The sequence below is a fragment of the Carassius auratus genome, chromosome 27 (genome assembly GCF_003368295.1).
Source record: "Carassius auratus strain Wakin chromosome 27, ASM336829v1, whole genome shotgun sequence".
In the NCBI taxonomy this organism is placed as follows: domain Eukaryota; kingdom Metazoa; phylum Chordata; class Actinopteri; order Cypriniformes; family Cyprinidae; genus Carassius; species Carassius auratus.
The window spans coordinates 9,370,649-9,388,902 of NC_039269.1; the positions used below are offsets into that span (position 1 = coordinate 9,370,649).

Genomic DNA, 18,254 nt, shown 5'->3' on the forward strand with positions numbered 1-18,254 from the left:
ACAAGAGGAAGTACTGTGAAACTATATCAGGGCCCTTTTGACAAACAATCTCTCTTCCTCTGATCCAGAATCAGTGCTTTGGTTTGATATTAAATGTTTGTCCAGACAGAACCAGATTTAGCCACAGAACAGCAAATTAACATTTGGGAACCACCACAACTTTCATTTATAACATTCATTCCACTCTCACATGCTCAACCACTGTGGTCAGTTAGCAGCAAAAGCTGTGTCTGGATGATATTATACTGATCATTTCAACGGTATCTATCTATCGTTCGATCATTTGGGGTCAATGGGAATTAATCATTTTATTCAACGAGAATGCATAATATTGATCAAAAGTGACAAAGGCAAGTATAGTGGTACAATAGATTTTGTTCAAGTATGTGCTTTTGAACATTCTTTTTATTGAAAAAATAGTTGAAATAGTAAAAATACAGTTTCCATAAAGATATTAAACAGCAAAAGTTTTCAACATTGATAATAACCAAAAATGTTTCTTGAGTGTCAAAGCAGCATATTAGAAGGATTTCCAAAGGATCATGTGACACTGTAGACTGGAGTACTGGCTGCTGTAAACTCATCTTTTACATTTGGAATAAGTTACATTTTAAATTATATTTAAAGTAGAAAACAGTAAAATTCTAAATAATATTTCATAATATTTATGTTTTTACTGTTTTTTTTTTTTTTTTTAAATGCAGCCTTGGAGAGCATAAAAGACAACTACCACCATAAATTCAGTAATTCGTATTTCAAAACAATTTTAAATTCACATTTTACTAAATCACATGTTAAATAACTTTGCTTTCCTTTTAATTAATTTCAATTCAAGCCTTACAGGCCCTTTCTTAAAGCCCATGCAGCTTGACAAAGGTGCTGATAGCAGAATTAGGCAGTGAGCATTACGTTATTCTCTGGGGCGCCGGGCCTGTCGCACTGATGTGAAAGCGCGGAGCGACGCGTGGACAAGATGCAGGCAGTTGGACGGCTGGAGGTCTGCTTTGGGGGTTACTCTGCATTGTTGTTGGCTTGGCCTACATGCTCAGCCAAGCATATTCTCTTACTGCAGACACAAATCTAACATCACTGATGCATCTCTCTGTGCATCATCCTTCTTCTCCATCTCTTTTCACTCGTCCGAATCAACGTCTCATGATTAAGGATGCTGCCAGCAGGCATTATAATGACGATCACGCTCTGGCTAATGCCATGTTGTTGCTGCATAATTGAAGCCTATTTTAAAAATAAATGGCAGTATTGTGCTCATAGCTCTGCCCTGGTCTCAAACATGCATATTAAGTACAGCAAAAATGTTTTTAATACCAGCACTGGTGCATTTCTTCAGCCATCTGAAAAGTTGTTTTTCTTTTTTCACCATTAGCATCTTATTAATATTGGATGTATATCAGGACAGTCATCGTCTGCAACATAATGTGGCCAAAAATATGACAAGCACTTATTTGGCTGCATTTTACTCTAGTCTGTCACTATTTCTCACAACTCCAGATGGACACACAGGTTTTATGAATTGTTTAGCATGTACACATGAACAAATCCTCGTCTTTGCATATTCTTATTGCGCATATACTTAAACATTTGTCAGTTTTAGAACTTTGGCTCTCATTTTTAGGACGTGTACCTGTCATAACAGTATTAAAAGTATTTTTAACATTAGTTTATCCTGGTACTGAGCCGAGATGTACGAGCCACTGAAATTGATTTCATCTTAAAGTTGAAAAGGTCATAGTGCAGGTATTTAAAAACAGACAACTTAAAAGCAGCTTTAAACAGAGGTTTTGTTTGATTGACAGGGGTTTAGCCAATCAGGATTGAGTGGACCTATGTTGATTGGTTGTGAACTTGTGACTAATAATTCTTGACAGCAAGGAAGATGGTAACAGTGTTTGCCATTTTCATTCTGTTCAGTGATGTACATATGTTGAGAATCAGACATAACCCACTTGTTTCAACTTTTTCTTTTTTCATCTATTTGCATTGATTATCTGTTTTTGAATAGCCATTTGGATAGATTTTCTACTTTCTAACAGGACTTTAGACTTAGTTCTGTATTCAAAAATCCCTGAATTGCAAGATATAAACTTAGAATTCTGAAAAAAGGTAAGAATTGCAAGAAACAGTCTGAATTTTGAAACATGAACTCGGAATTCTGAGAAAAAAGTCAGAATTGCGTGCAGCAAAATATGAATTGTAAGATATAAACCTGGAATTCTGAAGGGAAAAAAATCAGAATTGAAAGAAACAAAGTCTGAGTTGTGAGATATAAACTTGGAGTTCTGAGAAAAAAAGTCAGAATCCCAAGAAAAAAAGTCTGAAATATGATATATAAACTCAAAATTGTGAGATATAAACTCGAAATCGCTAGAAACAAAGTCTGAAAAATTTGATATTAATTCAGAATTGCAATAAACAAAGTCTGAAATATGAGATATAAACTCAGAATTACACGAAACAAAGTCATGTGACACTAGTAACAAAAAGGTTGTGGGTTAGATTCCCAATGAAAACACCAAATAACTTTGTATAAAATGCTCTGTAAAAGTAAAATAAGTCAATAAACATGCTATTGCTTTATACTTTTACGTTTATTAAAATTTGCACATGATTGGTTGAAAATATCTTCAGAAAGGTCAGCTACTCACACGGTATGGATGTTATGATATTGCAGAGAGAGTTTAGACCGTACAACCATCTATGAATAACAAGGAATGTGAATCAGTTTGCTTGGGTCTATAAATCACGGAGCCTTTGCATGGGTCTCTGTGTTTTATTCCACAGATTTATGGGATATGATTCACATGTCAAAGTTCACAATGTCACCAAACAGAATAGTTTATGTCAAGTATCCCTGTAATCAAATGCTGCTAAAAAAGGACAGCAGCTTGTCAAGTCAAAGCCTTGTGTCAGAGTTTAAGAAGTCATAAGTCCATAACAAATAGATTTGGATGAAGCATGAAAGCTCTAGGACTTAGAATCAAGAAATTTGCTCTCAGTATAATATGTTTAAATACAACATCAGTGTGTCGATACGCCATAATTACAAATTAATTTGTAGGTTTACAAATATTCTAGTGAAGACCTTAAAGGATTATTTAATCAGATTTAAATGAGATTTAGAGTATTGTTTTAAATAAAATAAAACATTCTCCAAGCATCCCTGGCAGATTTCCAGTGAAACAGCCTTCCAGATGTTACTTACACAAGATATAAAGACGCAGATTGAAACATTTTTCATCAGGAGCTCTAAGATATACTCGATTGCTGGGAACTTTTTTTTTTTTAACAAAAAGGCATAATGCAATTTAAATCCTATCCTAAATGCCAGGTGGCCAGTGCAGCGATGCCAGAAACCTTTCTTTCTGACTTCTGTGGTAGTGCAGTACATAATTTGTGTTTTTGGTCATTTTATATAAAAAAAGTGTACTTTGGTAGCAAAGTAATGTTTGCCACACATGTCTTTTGGACAGCACTACTGTAGCATTAACATTGGTTCTGACAGTGACAATGGAAACAGAAATGTTTTGACTTTACAATCATAAAAACAATATACATATTCAAGAAACCCACTACAAAATGCATTATCTATTAAGATTAATTAAATAGCCTAATATAATATGTAACGGTATTTTATATATTGTTTTGCATTAAGTTGTCTTAAGTTTAATAGATATCACACACACACACACACGCACACACACACACTTTTAAATTGTTATTGCAAGGCCTTATGTGTGCACAAATCTGAGTTTTTATATTACATGATTGAAATTACCAATTTTTGAAAATAATAGGAATTAAAGTACTTCCGAGGTCAAAGTTCACATAATGGGAGCAAGTATTCAAGTTAAGTTAAGGTAAGTTAATTTAACTATTTATTCTTTATGTTAAAGATTTTTTGGAGATCTTTAATATGGTGATTTAATTTATTGACTTTTATGGGGAAAAGTTAGCCTAGTTAATCTGTGATCTCTGCTTACTGATTAGCTGAAGGCACCAAAAGATGCTACTGATGCCATGCTGGAAAATGAAACGTTTATGAAAATGTGTCACTTGTTACAGCCCTTGCCTAATTCCTGAAAAAAAAAAAAAAAAAAAAAAAAAAAAATATATATATATATATATATATATATATATATATATATATATATATATATATATATATATATAATAAATACTGACCCAACTTATTTCAAAACTTGAATGTGAATTCACATTTTTCTAGGTTATTAATTCAAACTGACACTAAAGTCTGATATAACCTGAACTTAACTGATTATTGAACACGTAGTTTATCAGATGCTCAGATGCTGGAAAATCAATATCATTTGTCTGGTAATGAGACAACCTCTGCAGTAATGCTGCGTTTGTGTGTTTTGTTTACTCCTGGAACTGTGAAGCCCATGGGGGAGACTGAGAGGTGGGCAAACAGGAAGTGACACGCTTGTGTGCGTGAGCTGTGCCTGTGTGGACTGACCCTAATCACAGCGGACAGTTTGCACTTATATAAGCGGCTCAAAACAGCCAGCAGGCCTGAAGACCATTCTGGAGCAACATATGCATCTTTGTATGTAAGTATACTGCATGTGCGTTTGTGTGCACGTATGCATCTATGTCCACTTTCTTTAATGTATGCACACACAAGTGTCTCTCGCCCTGCTGATGCAAGCAACACTTCATACTGTTTTGATGAACGCATTATTAATTTTTCCACATCTCTGCACCTCACAAAACATCTCGCAGTTAAAGTGCTGATCTCAAATCAGATTTTTCCCCTTTCCTGGCACAATCTCAGTCATGTAAACAGATTCTGGCTCAGCTCTCCTACATATCTGACTATTCCAAGGCAAAAACATATGAAGAAAAATGCTGAGGATGAGAGGCTTTATCAGTGGTGAAAATGCACATATGCAAACAGGAGGATGAGGATTTGCTGTGGTATTTACTGAATACTCGAGTTAACTCTATTCATTGGGGTATAAGTGAGAGTACTGTATGTGTTGGTGTTTGCTGCTGATGGTGGCTTTGCATTGAGACTGGCTTCAGCGTTTTACACAAGTAATTTCATAGCGGACAAACTAAAGTCACAACACCTGAAGCCGGCGTGAAGAATAAACAAAACAATCACATAAACAGCATAGGAGTGTTGTTAATGATCTCATGCATAAATGAAGCTAGAGAAATATATAATTTGACTATAATTATGTGCAGCAGTAACTGAGATGTTGTTAAGAACTCTGTTCAATTACTGTGTTGCGTCTTTTTTGTAAAAAAAAAAAAAAAAAAAAATCCTTAAAAAAAGAAAAATAAATGTGTCAGTTTTCACAAAAATATTAAGCAGCATGACAATATTTTTCATTGTTTTCAACAATGATAATAATAAAAAAAAATTCTTGGGCAATAAATCAGCATATTAGAATGATTTCTGAAGGATCATGTGACACCTAAGATTGGAGTAATGCTGAAAATGCAGATTTGCATTACAATAATAACATTTTAAACATTTTAAAATACATTCAGTTTTTTATATTTCACAGTATTGTATTTTTATTCACAATTATTATTATTAAATTTTTCTTAAATAAATGGAGCTTTTATAATTGCAAATACTTTCAAGGTCAAAGTTAAAACAAAGGGAGAAAAGTATTAAAATGTTTCTGTGAAATATTTTTTGTAGATCAGTAATATAGTGTATTGACTTTGATGTGTTCAATAATGTGCATTCAGAGTAAGGATTTGGTGAACTTTGCTTATTTTTTATTTATTTTATTTTTTTGTCATTAACATTTAAAAATCATACAGTTAACCAAACATTTGAATGATAATGTAAAACTTGCTTATAACTCAATTTTCCCAGTTTGTTTTCTTTATATAATCTTAAATATGATGACTCCTTTGGCTGTCCCATTCATGTTATAGCTCTAGTCTATGCTCTTACACTACATTACTCATTGGTGAACTGATAAGCTTATAAGTATACACTGGCTTCCATTATTTCTCTCTTCTATGAAGATAAAGTTCAAATTTCACTTAATCATAACTGAGAACTCCATGAAATGGAGCAACCTTTGAGCAGAACGATTTTCCTCTGCCTCTTCACTCAGGAGTTATAAAAAAACTGCATGTTTCATAGATTATTATTTAGTTTGAGAAAAATATATGAGTGAAGGGAAAATGGGACAGAACTGATGTTGGACAAACCTCTAGTCGGTGTCCAGGGTGATGGAAAGAGCTGATATTAGATGTCAGATACAGCAGTTCAGTTAGTCATGATGGTTGTGGCTCATTGTATGATCATTGTGGCTTTCTTAGATTTTGTCGCAATATGATGCAGTTCCAGAGCGACGCTGAGAATTTGCAAAAGCTGCTCATCCTTCTTCTTTAACAAGCTTTCTGCCTTGCAGGCATGAGACCAAACCCTGTGTCCTGACTCACCCCATCTAACAACAAAATCAATGACTGTTTATGTGTGAGTAAACAGTTTCATTAAACTCAAGTGGCACTTAAATGCACAGTAGATTCAGTCGTTAGGAATGATAATGAATGTTTCTTAAACACGTCCTAAACAATTACAAAAAAACTGAGGCCATACCCACTTCCTGTATGCAGTTTAAATGGGAAGCATATGTAACATGAAAACACTTCCACTGATGATTTACAATGCGTACAGGGGCCACATCATGTGTGTGTTTTTTAATCTTTTTTTTTAATCCATACACCTTTTTTTGGTTGCTCTCTTTGGTTGTCGGTTGTCTGAATGGTCCATTTAGTTAGTGGTCTCAAAGGAATAGTTCACCCTAAATAAAATTTTTATGAAATGTACTCTACCTCAGACCATCCAAGATATAGATGATTTTGTTTCTTCATCTGGACAGATTTGCAGAAATGTAGGATCCTCCACAGTGAATGGGTGCCGTCAGAATGGATGTCCAAACTACTGATAAAATCATCACAATAATCCACAAGCAATTCACAATTTACCAGTCCATCTTTTGAAGTGAAAAGCTGTGTTTGTAAAAAACAAATCTGTCAAAATGGGTTTTTTTTTCTTCAAGCTGAAATACTAAAATTAAGCCTAATATTTCTTTCTCCAGTAAAACTCTAAATCAATAGAGAAATCTGCACAGATCAAGCACTATTTACAAGCAAATGTTGATAGATTTTTATGTGAAAGGACAAATATGTGCGTTTGAATTAACTGGAGCAAGCGTTATTACAGTTTAAAGTTAAAACAAGTTTCTTACAAACACAGAGATGTTCGCTAGTAATTCAGATTACTTCTGGATTATTGTGATTTATTTAGGAGCTGTTTGGACTTTCATTCTGATGGCACCCATTCGCTGCAGAGGACCCACTGGTGAGCGAATTATGCAATGCTAAATTTCTCTAGTTCTGTTTCAATGAAGAAACACTACTTCTTGAATGGCCTGTGTGTGAGTACAGCTAATTTTCATTATTAGGTGAACTATTCCTTTAAGGTCAAGGCTGCTTGTTTTGAAATAGTCCAGAACAGCTCCATATTCGGTGGGCTTTGCCTCTTACTCTTATTCTTAAATACCAGCTGGGAAAATTATCTTGTGTTATTGTCTTTAGGAATAATTGTATCTACTTCCTCTTTTTTACTTCACAGTGAATAAGTCGGCCAAGTTGCTCAATACCACACATTTGTTGTAGCTGAGTAAATGTGAATCGTCATGTGGTAATGTATTCATCCTTGTGTGTCACAGATTTCTCAGTGTTTTGACTTGATTCACACTCCACAAATTTGTGATTAGTTTTTCAGATATTTAGGAATGACGCACTACTGGTTGTTTAGTCATTGTAGTAAATATCAGTTAACAAATTAATGACTTGAGCACAATGCCAATAGACTGACTTCTACAGTAACTGAGAAAAAAATGGATTTCAGTTGATCCAAAGGGGTTTGATATGTCTAAATAAACTAATCATTTTTGCTTTTTTTTTTTTTTTACTATAAAGGGATGGAATTGTTTAAAAGTATATCAAACTGCTTTATTTTAGAAGAACAATGGAATTTTGAGGACCTGTCGCCAACATTGTTTGTTTCAGAAAATAGTCTGTTCTTGTGTTAGACTATACAGTAGCTGTCATTTCACAGAGTTTATGAAAAGAGCATAGAGATATTCAGGGAAAATGTAGGCCGCATGAAAATGTGCAAGCAGAACTGGAGCAGCACAAATGAAAATAAACACAACAGAACTTTTAATTAGCAAGTGAAAATACATTTACTGTTCATGCATGCAGAAAAAGACTCGACAGAACTCCCAAGGGATGCTCTCTCTTTCTCTTGCAATGTGTGTCATTATTTCTCTTTCTCTTTCATTCTGCATCTCTCTTCATAATCTAATTTGTCTTTCTTTAACTCATGTTAAACAAACAGTCCTTTAAGGAGGTGTTTAAAAAATTGGGTCCCACTTTATATTAGGTGGCCTTGACTACTATGTACTTACCTAAAAAAAATAAGTACAATGTACTTACTGTGTTCATATTGTATTGTAAAACACTTTTGCTGCTATTGAGGTGGGATAGGGGTAAGGTCAGGGAGAGGGTTGGAGGTATGGGTAAGTTTAAGGGTGGGTTAAGGTGTAAAGTATGGGTCAACAGTGTAATTATAAATGTAATTACAGAAAATTAAATACAGATGTAATTACATGTCGGTTTTTTTTAAATATAAGTACAATTTAAAAACATGTATGTACACAATAATTACATTGTACTAAATTATTAATTAAAATGTAAGTACATAGTAGTTAAGGCCACTTAATATAAAGTGGGTCCAAAAATTACAACACTTTGCATTGCTTTGTTGTTATTGTTGTTGAATACTGTAAATTTAAATCTGCTATCATTATACCCATTACATTCTTAGGAGTTGTCATTACAAGATTTTTAAAGGGACAGTCCACCCAAAAATGAAAATTGCGGTAGTCATTTACTCTCATGTTGTTCCAAAATGGTATGTCTTTTTTTTTCTTCGGTGGAACATAAAAGAAAGGAAACTGACAGTCAACTGGCTCCAAAGGTGTTTAGTTCCCAACATTCTTCAAATATCATCTTTGTGTCCAGTTGAAGAAAGAAATGCTTAGAACCCTGGAACAATATGAAATGAAGACAGAATTTTCATTTTGAGTTGTCATCTTAAAAATAATTATATTCAAACATTTTCTGTTTATTTAGTCGGTTTTAGATTATTCTGCATACTGTACTTCATATCATGTTTTCTCTGAGAAACATGCAAGTAATGGGGAGCAAAGTGCTTATCTTAATTTCAACCATATTTATTATTCATACCTCAGTGCATGCCAGGAAGAGTGAAAATGAGCTGGAAACATAAAAGTCCATTTGATTATTCAGTTGAAAGCATATTGTAATAGAAAAGCTAAATAGGGGTCCTGGACATTTTAAGTTACAACTTCAAGATGGTGGGGTTCAGAGAAGATGTTGAAGTATGGTGGAATCTCCCATTGTTTCACAACAAATTCACAAAACAAGCCAGATCCAGTGCGGTTTCTGTGTCAGTGCTGCACAGTCACAATGTTAAAGAGAAGATAAACGCAGGGCATATGGTCCAGACTCCCCTCTGGATTTTATTCAGATAAATACAGGTTTGCGCTGGCAGTGGGGGAAGCACAGGCCAGCGTGACCCCACCCTCTAACTACAGCCTTGAGCTCTGTGTGTTAAAAATACCCCACAGTGACCCAAGCACAAGAGTGATCCCGTCTGCCATTCTCTCTCAGTCTCCTCCCTGTACTTTCTGCACAACTGCAATCTGGGGTTAGTTTGTCTACCATTCTATCTATCTATCTATCTATCTATCTATCTATCTATCTATCTATCTATCTATCTATCTATCTATCTATCTATCTATCTATCTATCTATCTATCTATCTATCTATCTATTTATCTATCTATCTATCTATCTATCTATCTATTCATTGACTTTATTTTTCTTGACAACTGACCATCTTTCTCTCTAAACTCTCATTACTGTAATACGCTTAAATTATAAAATACTTTTACTCAGCAAGGATTAAATTGAAAAGGTGACAGTAAAAATTAAAAAAAATTAAAAATACAGATGTTGTTCCTTTAAATGTTCTGTTCATCAAGGAATCTTGAAAAAAAATTGAACAAAAATTCCAACACCAATATTTATCGGTACATCTGTTTTTACCATCATCAAATAATGAGAGATATTTTGCTTTGCCATAACAGGAATAAATGTAATTTAAAAAATATTAATATATATGAAAATAGTTATTTTAAATTATAATAACATTTCATAAGATTACTGTTTTTACTGTATTTTTGATAAATACAAAAACATAAACAAAAATCTTACCAACCACAAACTTCTGAATGGCAATGTATCTTTGTTTTAGTATTAATAAAAACTGAGAAATAATCACAATGCAATTTCTTATTTCATACTTGAATGGTTTTATGGTAAAATATGAGTTTGTAAAAAAAAAAAAGTGTTTGTGTATATCAAAATGTAAATGTACTGTATTCCACAAAACAAGTGAAAAAGAAGATTATGACTTGTGCACTTCAATAAAAGCCTCTCTCAAATGCCACAAATGTATCGGCTCTCTGTTGTGAATGTTAACAGGGTTTATAGAAATACACAGCTACATATGTAGTATCTGCGATAACACTGACGTCAGCTGGCTCGTATCTGGAAGCAGTTTGACATATCAGAGCAAAGAGCACACACTGCACTGCATACATGGACATGCAGACACCATCAACGGCCTGAACTGTCCTTTTGTGTGCAGCTTCATGAGGATGGGGCTCATCTGTGTATGGGAGGGTGTAGGGCCCGTTGGGTGGGGGTCAGTGAAGAGATGCAGTGGAAAACACACAGCCCGTGTTATGTTTGTGTGAAGGCATCTTTGTATATTAAATATGCAGCACATTATGTGTGTGTGTGTGTGTGTGGTTTTGGGGGGTTGGGTGAGGCTGGTAGTGTTTAGCATGAAAATGGCACACACTTTGAATTGAATGTCAAGTGAATAATCAAAAGTTCTGATGTTCGCAATCATAACACATTCCTGAATGTTTAGGAGGTACTGGCTCTTTTTACATTTACATTTATTCATTTAGCAGATGCTTTTATCCAAAGCGACTTACAAATGAGGACAGTGGAAGCAATCAAAAACAACAAAAGAGCAATGATATATAAGTGCTATAACAAGTCTCAGTTAGCTGAAATACATTACACGTAGCAAGGGCTTTTAAATAATATAATAAATAAAAAGAAAACAGATAAAATAGAAAAAGAATAGAGCGAGCTAGTGTTAGAATTCCTTTTTTATTTTTTTATTTTTTACTCAAGTTCTCCACAATCGTTTATATAGCCTACAATAAGGCAAAAAAGAATAGACTGGATAGTGATATGTTATCTAGAAATAAATTAATACAAACGAGTCTTCATGATTCTTAGTTAACTTTTTTTTCCTAATATTTATATAATATCAGATGGCGGGATTATTTTATATTATTCAGATAATTCGCATAACTATAATTAGATAATCAATTTAAATTGGAAGAAAGTTTATATTTTCAAATTGTAATCTCTCGTTCTCTCTCTCGCTCTCTCTCTCTCTATCTCCACGGTGTCAGATGTTGTAGTCTAAATAGAATAATGAAAGTAAAGAAAAAGAAAATAAATGAAGAACAAATACTGCCATCTTGTGGTACAAATACAACAACGCAGCTTAACTATAAGCTATCATGTAAAGCAATAGAAAACCGATTTTAAATCTAAAGGATTTATTTATTTATTTACTACACATGTGTTCATTGCCATGCATTTTATTCTTTATGTAATTTATATATTTATCATTTATCTTGTTTTTGTCTTTGCTTGTGTTTAGCTACTTTAAGGACTTATTTATTCTTCTATTTATTAGCCTAATTAATTTTAGATATTCAAAGTTCAAGAAATTTGTTATTTCATCAGGTTTCATTCTGAATTGTTTTTTTTAATTAATTACACAGTATATTAATACACAGTATATATATATATATATATATATATATATATATATATATACATACACACACACACACACACACACAACATACTCTAAAAGGTATAAAGCTGTAATTCGGGCTTTACTTACATTAAATTTCAGGTACAAAATCTAAAGGGGAATCTACAGTTTTTGTTTACCCCTAAATGGTACATAATGGTGTCTTCAGGTTTTGAAGTTTTACAGGCTGTAAGAATGTAGGAGGCCTAAAGTCTCCCAATCATCCCCAATAATGCTGTGCAGTGTCTGCTACAGGGACATTACTCTGTGTGTACAGTTGCCATTTAATTCTGCAGTGAAATAATTAAATGGACATTTAATGTAAAAGCACAAACAGGTGGACATAGGGAGATTGAATATATTAAGTATCATTTAACTTTTTATTTTTATTTTAAGTTGATGATTTAATGATTGTTTAACTTAACATATGATTTAAAACACAGAATGACTTCACAGTGTGATGTAATTCAAAAAGGGTCAGAAGCTTTAGCAGTGAGTTTATAATTAGCTGCTAAAATTAGCAGGAGAGATTTCAGTCACATCTGGTTGAACAAACTCACTCTCTCTCTCTCTCTCTCTCTCTCTCTCTCTCACACACACACACACACACACACACACACACACACACACATATTTATTGGAGTTCAGTAAATGACTTCCATTTGTGCTTGAGAACTAGAAGCCTCGCTCTCTCTCACATGAAAGGGTTATGTGAGTGTGTATGTGTGTGTGTTTGATGAAAGGGTTGTGTGTGTGGGTATAGAGGGCAGTAATTACAGCTATTCTCCAGAGCTGATAGTCAGAGGCCTTGGCCACAGCAGTGGTCACACCCCTTCCTGTCTGACAAATCTGATCCATGACTCCTGCTTCTGAGTAACACAACCTGAGGACTCACATCTGCCTCAACACCTCACAGTAAAGATCCTACAGAGTTACAACCCCATCTCACCTCACGTCTCAAAGGATGTGAATATCATGTATTTATTCTATTGATTGAACATGCCATCATATAGGGAAAAAATATTTTATTAACAGATTAATTTGATTGACATATAGAGATATATGCATTTATTTGTATTTTTTTTGGAGCAATATCCTTTCTTCGTTTCCTGTTGCTCAGTGTTAATACCATAAGATGAAACAAATAATTAATATTTTTAAATGAATACTTCTTTTTTTCTTTTTTCTTCTTCTTCTTTTTTTTTTTTTTTACATTTTCACCAATATCTGTTGATAGTGGCGAAATAAATTAACCCCTTCTACGTTTACTCATTATAATAAATTTTATTAAAATATATTAATATTTTACATTATATTTTAAATTAAAATATAAATATTAATATATAATTATATAATTATAAAGAATATCATTATATACACACCACAATTACATATATTTTTATGTAATTATAGTGTGTATATAATTGTATGATTTTATATCTATATATACACACATTCACATTTTTCATCTGTATGTTTACAATACATTTTAATGTCTAAGTTGTGATCTGATCTCAGGGTAAAGGAAGGAAATTAGTTATTTATTTAAAAAAATAATCATATGAAATTGTAATAATACTGTATGTATTATTACATACAGTAATAATAGTATATTTTATTTAATAATAGTAGTATTTTATGTATGTATGTGTGTATTACACAGCGTAGCCTACAAACAAGTTAGCATATTAAGAGAACTGAAAGGGCAGATGTGTACCATATAATGTAGTGTAGATGAGTAAAACAGATGAGGTGTGTAAAATTTCGTTTTATTTGACGTCTCTGTGAATCTGCCTCAGCAGTGCTCGTCTGCGTCTGGGCGTTTCGCGCATGCGCACTCATCTCGCTCTTTTTTTCCAGGCCAGTGCGGCAGGCGGACCGCAGGGAGAGGGAGATTTTAGGAAGGACAGTTACAAAAGTTAAAGACGAGAAATCATGACACAAAACAGTGAACTCGTAGATCGCCTCTCCTCGCCACTGAACTTGACATCCCTCATCATGGCGCTCGTGTCACATACGAAATATTGATTTATGTCATCTACAGCAACTTGAGGATATAATGCCGGTGAAACGGATGAGAACTACAGCAGCCGCCTGGATTTTCTTGTTGGATATTGAATCCGGCGCTCGGAGATGCAGTTGGGATTGTTTGTCCTCTATATAGGCCTTGCTAATCAATATATGAGAGCAGAATTATTGGACTACAGGAGAGCTCGCGCCGATCCGTTATTTTTCACATCACCGCTCTTATCTCATAGCAACGCGGGACGTGATGCAGCGACGCGTTCTCTGTGTTAGTTTTATGCCTATTTATATCTTATTTTTATGCACAGCACTTTGGTTCCACTTTGTGGTGTTGGAAGTGCTTTTAAAATAAAACTGAGTTGATTAGATGTCAAGATGGGTGATGCCGCAGAGATCAAGGAGAGCAAGAGGACGTTCATCGTGCCCTCGATCAAATCTGTCGATCACTATGATTTCACCAGGGCCAAGATATCCTGCAGCTTGACGTGGCTCATCGCCAAAGCCTTTGGATCTGGTAGGTGGCGCTTAACGGTTTGAAAAATCTGGATTTTGAGTGCTGGGGGAAGTTGTCACATGGGCTACACTGTATCTCAGTGGTTTAATATAGGCTTTATCAAACTGGGGTCCGGGGATCACAGGGGGCCCCAAGGTGGGTGCGTGGAAATTATATTAAAAAACGAGGAAATGAGAGTGGAAATAATAGTAATAATAATAAGTAGCCTATACATGAATTCAAAATAAGTAATAAATTAAATGAGCAAAATGAATGAGCAAACAGATAAAAACAAAATAAAAATAAATTAGGTTTAAATAAGCAAATGAGCAAATAAATACAGTACAATAACAGCACTATAATGAGTTTTTTATTTTATTATTGTTGTTTTTAACAAAAGAATAATAATGGAATAATGGAACTTTAGAGAAAGCTAAAATTGTCAAATTAATATTTTAGACATTTATAAATTTAATATTTCACAGTATAAAATTGAGTTTCTATACAAACTTTGTAGATGCCTTTTAAATTTTAGGATGGGGTCCTTTGCATGAGGATGATCAAATTTGGGGTGACGTGGCATTTAAGAGATTGAAAACCCCTGGTTTAATGTACATTTTCATTAATTGTTTTGTCTTTCATAACTGTGTTAGTCTTAAAAATTTGCTGAAACACGTATTTAATGGCAGTTTTCACTGTGACAACTTACCCCACATATTGTGACACCTTGCTCTTGCTTACCACATAAGCCACCATAAGCATGCATTCAAATTGAAAACAGACCTACTTAGAGAAATATGGGCTGGAGTAAAAGTGTGTCATCATGCCTGTTTTCCCCTGACAGTATTTAAAAATGCACTGAACATATTTAGCATCATGAGTGTTTAGTGGAGGGATTTTGTTGATGGAAAAATCACCAATTTGTTTAATTATGAAAAAAGAAAGAATTAACTTGTTGTTCTCTTAGGAGACATGAACTAAATTTGTATAAGTTCTGCAATTTTCTAAGGTATTTTAAGTTCATATGTGTCTCATGAGAAGCAGTATACAGATGTTACAAACAGTGAATTTCACAAAAAGTCTACATGTTGGCAATTGTTGTCATGTCTGCTGAAACCATTAGCCTATTTCCCTACATAGACTCATGAAAGGCCACAATCTGGCTTATGGCTTTAAGTCCATCCCGACAGTCCGCAATGAATGCTCAAAACAGATTCCCCACTCCAGCTCACAGTAATAAGGTTGAATTTTCCAGAACAGCTCCTCATGGAGGATGCTGGAATAAACATAAACACAGACTATCAAACTTGCATGGCCTAAGCAGTGTGGCTTTTATTGCTAGAGCGGCCCGGCCCACAACAGAAACGCCTGTGGAGTGCAACACGAAGACGAATGCTGGCAGAATTGTGTGTGTGTGTCTGTAAAAAGTCTGCTTTTCTCATCTGAGTTGCTGGTGTTCATGAACTCTAATATGGTTATAAAGCGTGGATTTACTCTGATCTCTATTGCAGATGTCTCTGAATCACCTAAATTTGAGTCTGTTCTGTTAGTGACATTAACAAAAACTACTATTGGACTTAATACCATCGTTTTTGGACATTATACCTCTTGTGAAAAAAGAGAAGAGGTGTGCTTAATCGTATTGAATGTTTTAAAAAACTGTAATTGCAGATCATGTTAAGTTACATTTTAGTGTACTTTAAAAAAGTATATTTGCATGACTTTCTAAACACACTTAAGCACACTTTAAGTCTGCAGTTTAATTTCAGATCAAAGGTTTTAATTTAAAGTACATGATTTAATATTCTTTCATTTTGCTTATAAATAGTACATTTAATTACTGTTTTGTCATTCAACATTACATTAAAAGTCCATTTAAATTTGACATGCAAGTTTCAGAAATCACAATAAAGTATAATTTAGTTGCTATTAATGCTTGTCAGTATTTGGCAGTAAGTGTATTTCTAAGACAATTATAAAATTATACATAAAGTACTTACTGTAAGTGGGTCATAAAAACAATCTTTAGTTTAACCGATTACACTTAATCAAATGTAATGATATATATATTCATTTAATTGCAAATAACACACCATTAAGTGTCTAATAATATTACATGCATTTAAGTGTGCCCATCAGACACTGCTCTTCACAGTAGAGTTAAACTGCTGATCAGCATGAGAAACAAACACAGGAAATCTAGCCATACCATTGCAAGGCATCGTTAGATTGAAAATAGAGTCTGGTGGATGTCTATTCATCCAAATACTTTTCTCGGAAATGAAAAATAAACAAGACCACAAACAGCTGTTTTGATTGCCAGTAGGCCCTCACAGCAAAATTGTCCATGTCCTGTCTTTCCCTCCAGCCTAACATCTGTGGCATGCTGCACATACCACAACAGAGAGCATTCGTTTCTGTTACATCACAGAAGCCTGAGGAGTGCTGCGAGTGTGTGACGTTCACATGTGACTCTGTGCACTGTTATTCTTGCTGTAAACTGTTAAGGACCAAAAATGTCAAACATTCATGTTATGTTACATATAAGGGACTCATAATGTGGAATGTGGAAACACACTTTATTTGTTTCTTAAAGGGGTCATATGATGCTACATGCACTTTTACAAGTTATTTGAACTGAAATGGCTGTGTGTGTACACAACCACCCTAAAATGATAAAAATTCAACCAGTGCTTAAAGGGGGGGTGAAATGCTCGTTTTCACTCAATATCCTGTTAATCTTGAGTACATATAGAGTAGTACTGCATCCTTCATAAATCCAAAAAGTCTTTAGTTTTATTATATTCATAAGAGAAATATAGTCTGTACCGATTTTTCCCGGAAAAACACGACCGGCTGGAGGTGTGACGTGTGGGCGGGGCTAAAGAATCACAAGCGCGAATAGGCTTTTGCGTTGAGAGCGTTTGGAAGCTGTGACATTACCGTGAGGGAAAACCCATCATCCAAAACAAACCATGGCTTACAGTCAGAATCAGCCGTTTATTTATGATCCAGAATCAGATCCAGAGGCTGAAACTGAATGAAATCAGCAGCAGCAACGACTCGCTCCGAGCGGGGCTCGAACCCCGGTCTCTGGCATGGGAGGGGACACAAGGAGGCAGAGATATTAGAAGCAGTTTTACTCACGGCCTGCGGTTCCAACACACGATCGTGACCCTTTTTCCTTGGGATTGCATCATCCTTAAGAAATAAACGATAAGCAAATCCGTCGTCAAACTGGGCCTTGTGAACAAGCATCTTCGAAATGCAGGGAACAAACAAAAACACTTGCACAACTCCGTCGATGCTCTGTAAAAACGAACTCCATCCACTGGTCCTTTAATGCTGTTTTTTTTTTTGGTAATCTGTGCAGGGTTGTCACAAACCGGAAGGAGTATTTTGGGAACAAAAACACTCCTTCAAACGTACAACTTAATTTTTGAAACTTTGTCCATGTTTAGCATGGGAATCCAACTCTTTAACAGTGTAAAAAACTCAGTATGCATGAAATAGCATTTCACCCCTCCTTTAAATCTTTACCCATTTCTCAAATCAAGTCCATCTCAGATGTCTGTCTGTGTGATGTCACAAAAACAGGCACCTCCCATGATAGTTTGATTGACGGTGGCATTTCAGCACTGACTGGACTGGTGTCTTA

General features: G+C 34.5%; 1 protein-coding gene across 3 annotated transcripts in view; it reads left to right on the plus strand.

Moving 5' to 3' along the window:
- Positions 1-13,930: 13,930 nt before the first annotated feature.
- LOC113045374 (calmodulin-regulated spectrin-associated protein 2-like) overlaps positions 13,931-18,254 on the plus strand; it is a 38,992-nt gene continuing 34,668 nt past the window's right edge. For 2 of the 3 annotated variants that reach the window (XM_026205725.1, XM_026205726.1), the window contains exon 1: positions 13,931-14,617. In XM_026205725.1, coding sequence (XP_026061510.1) covers positions 14,479-14,617 — 139 coding nt within the window. In that variant the 5' untranslated portion in view covers positions 13,931-14,478. The remainder of the gene's footprint in view (positions 14,618-18,254) is intronic. The other variant, XM_026205727.1, reaches the window with a different exon arrangement.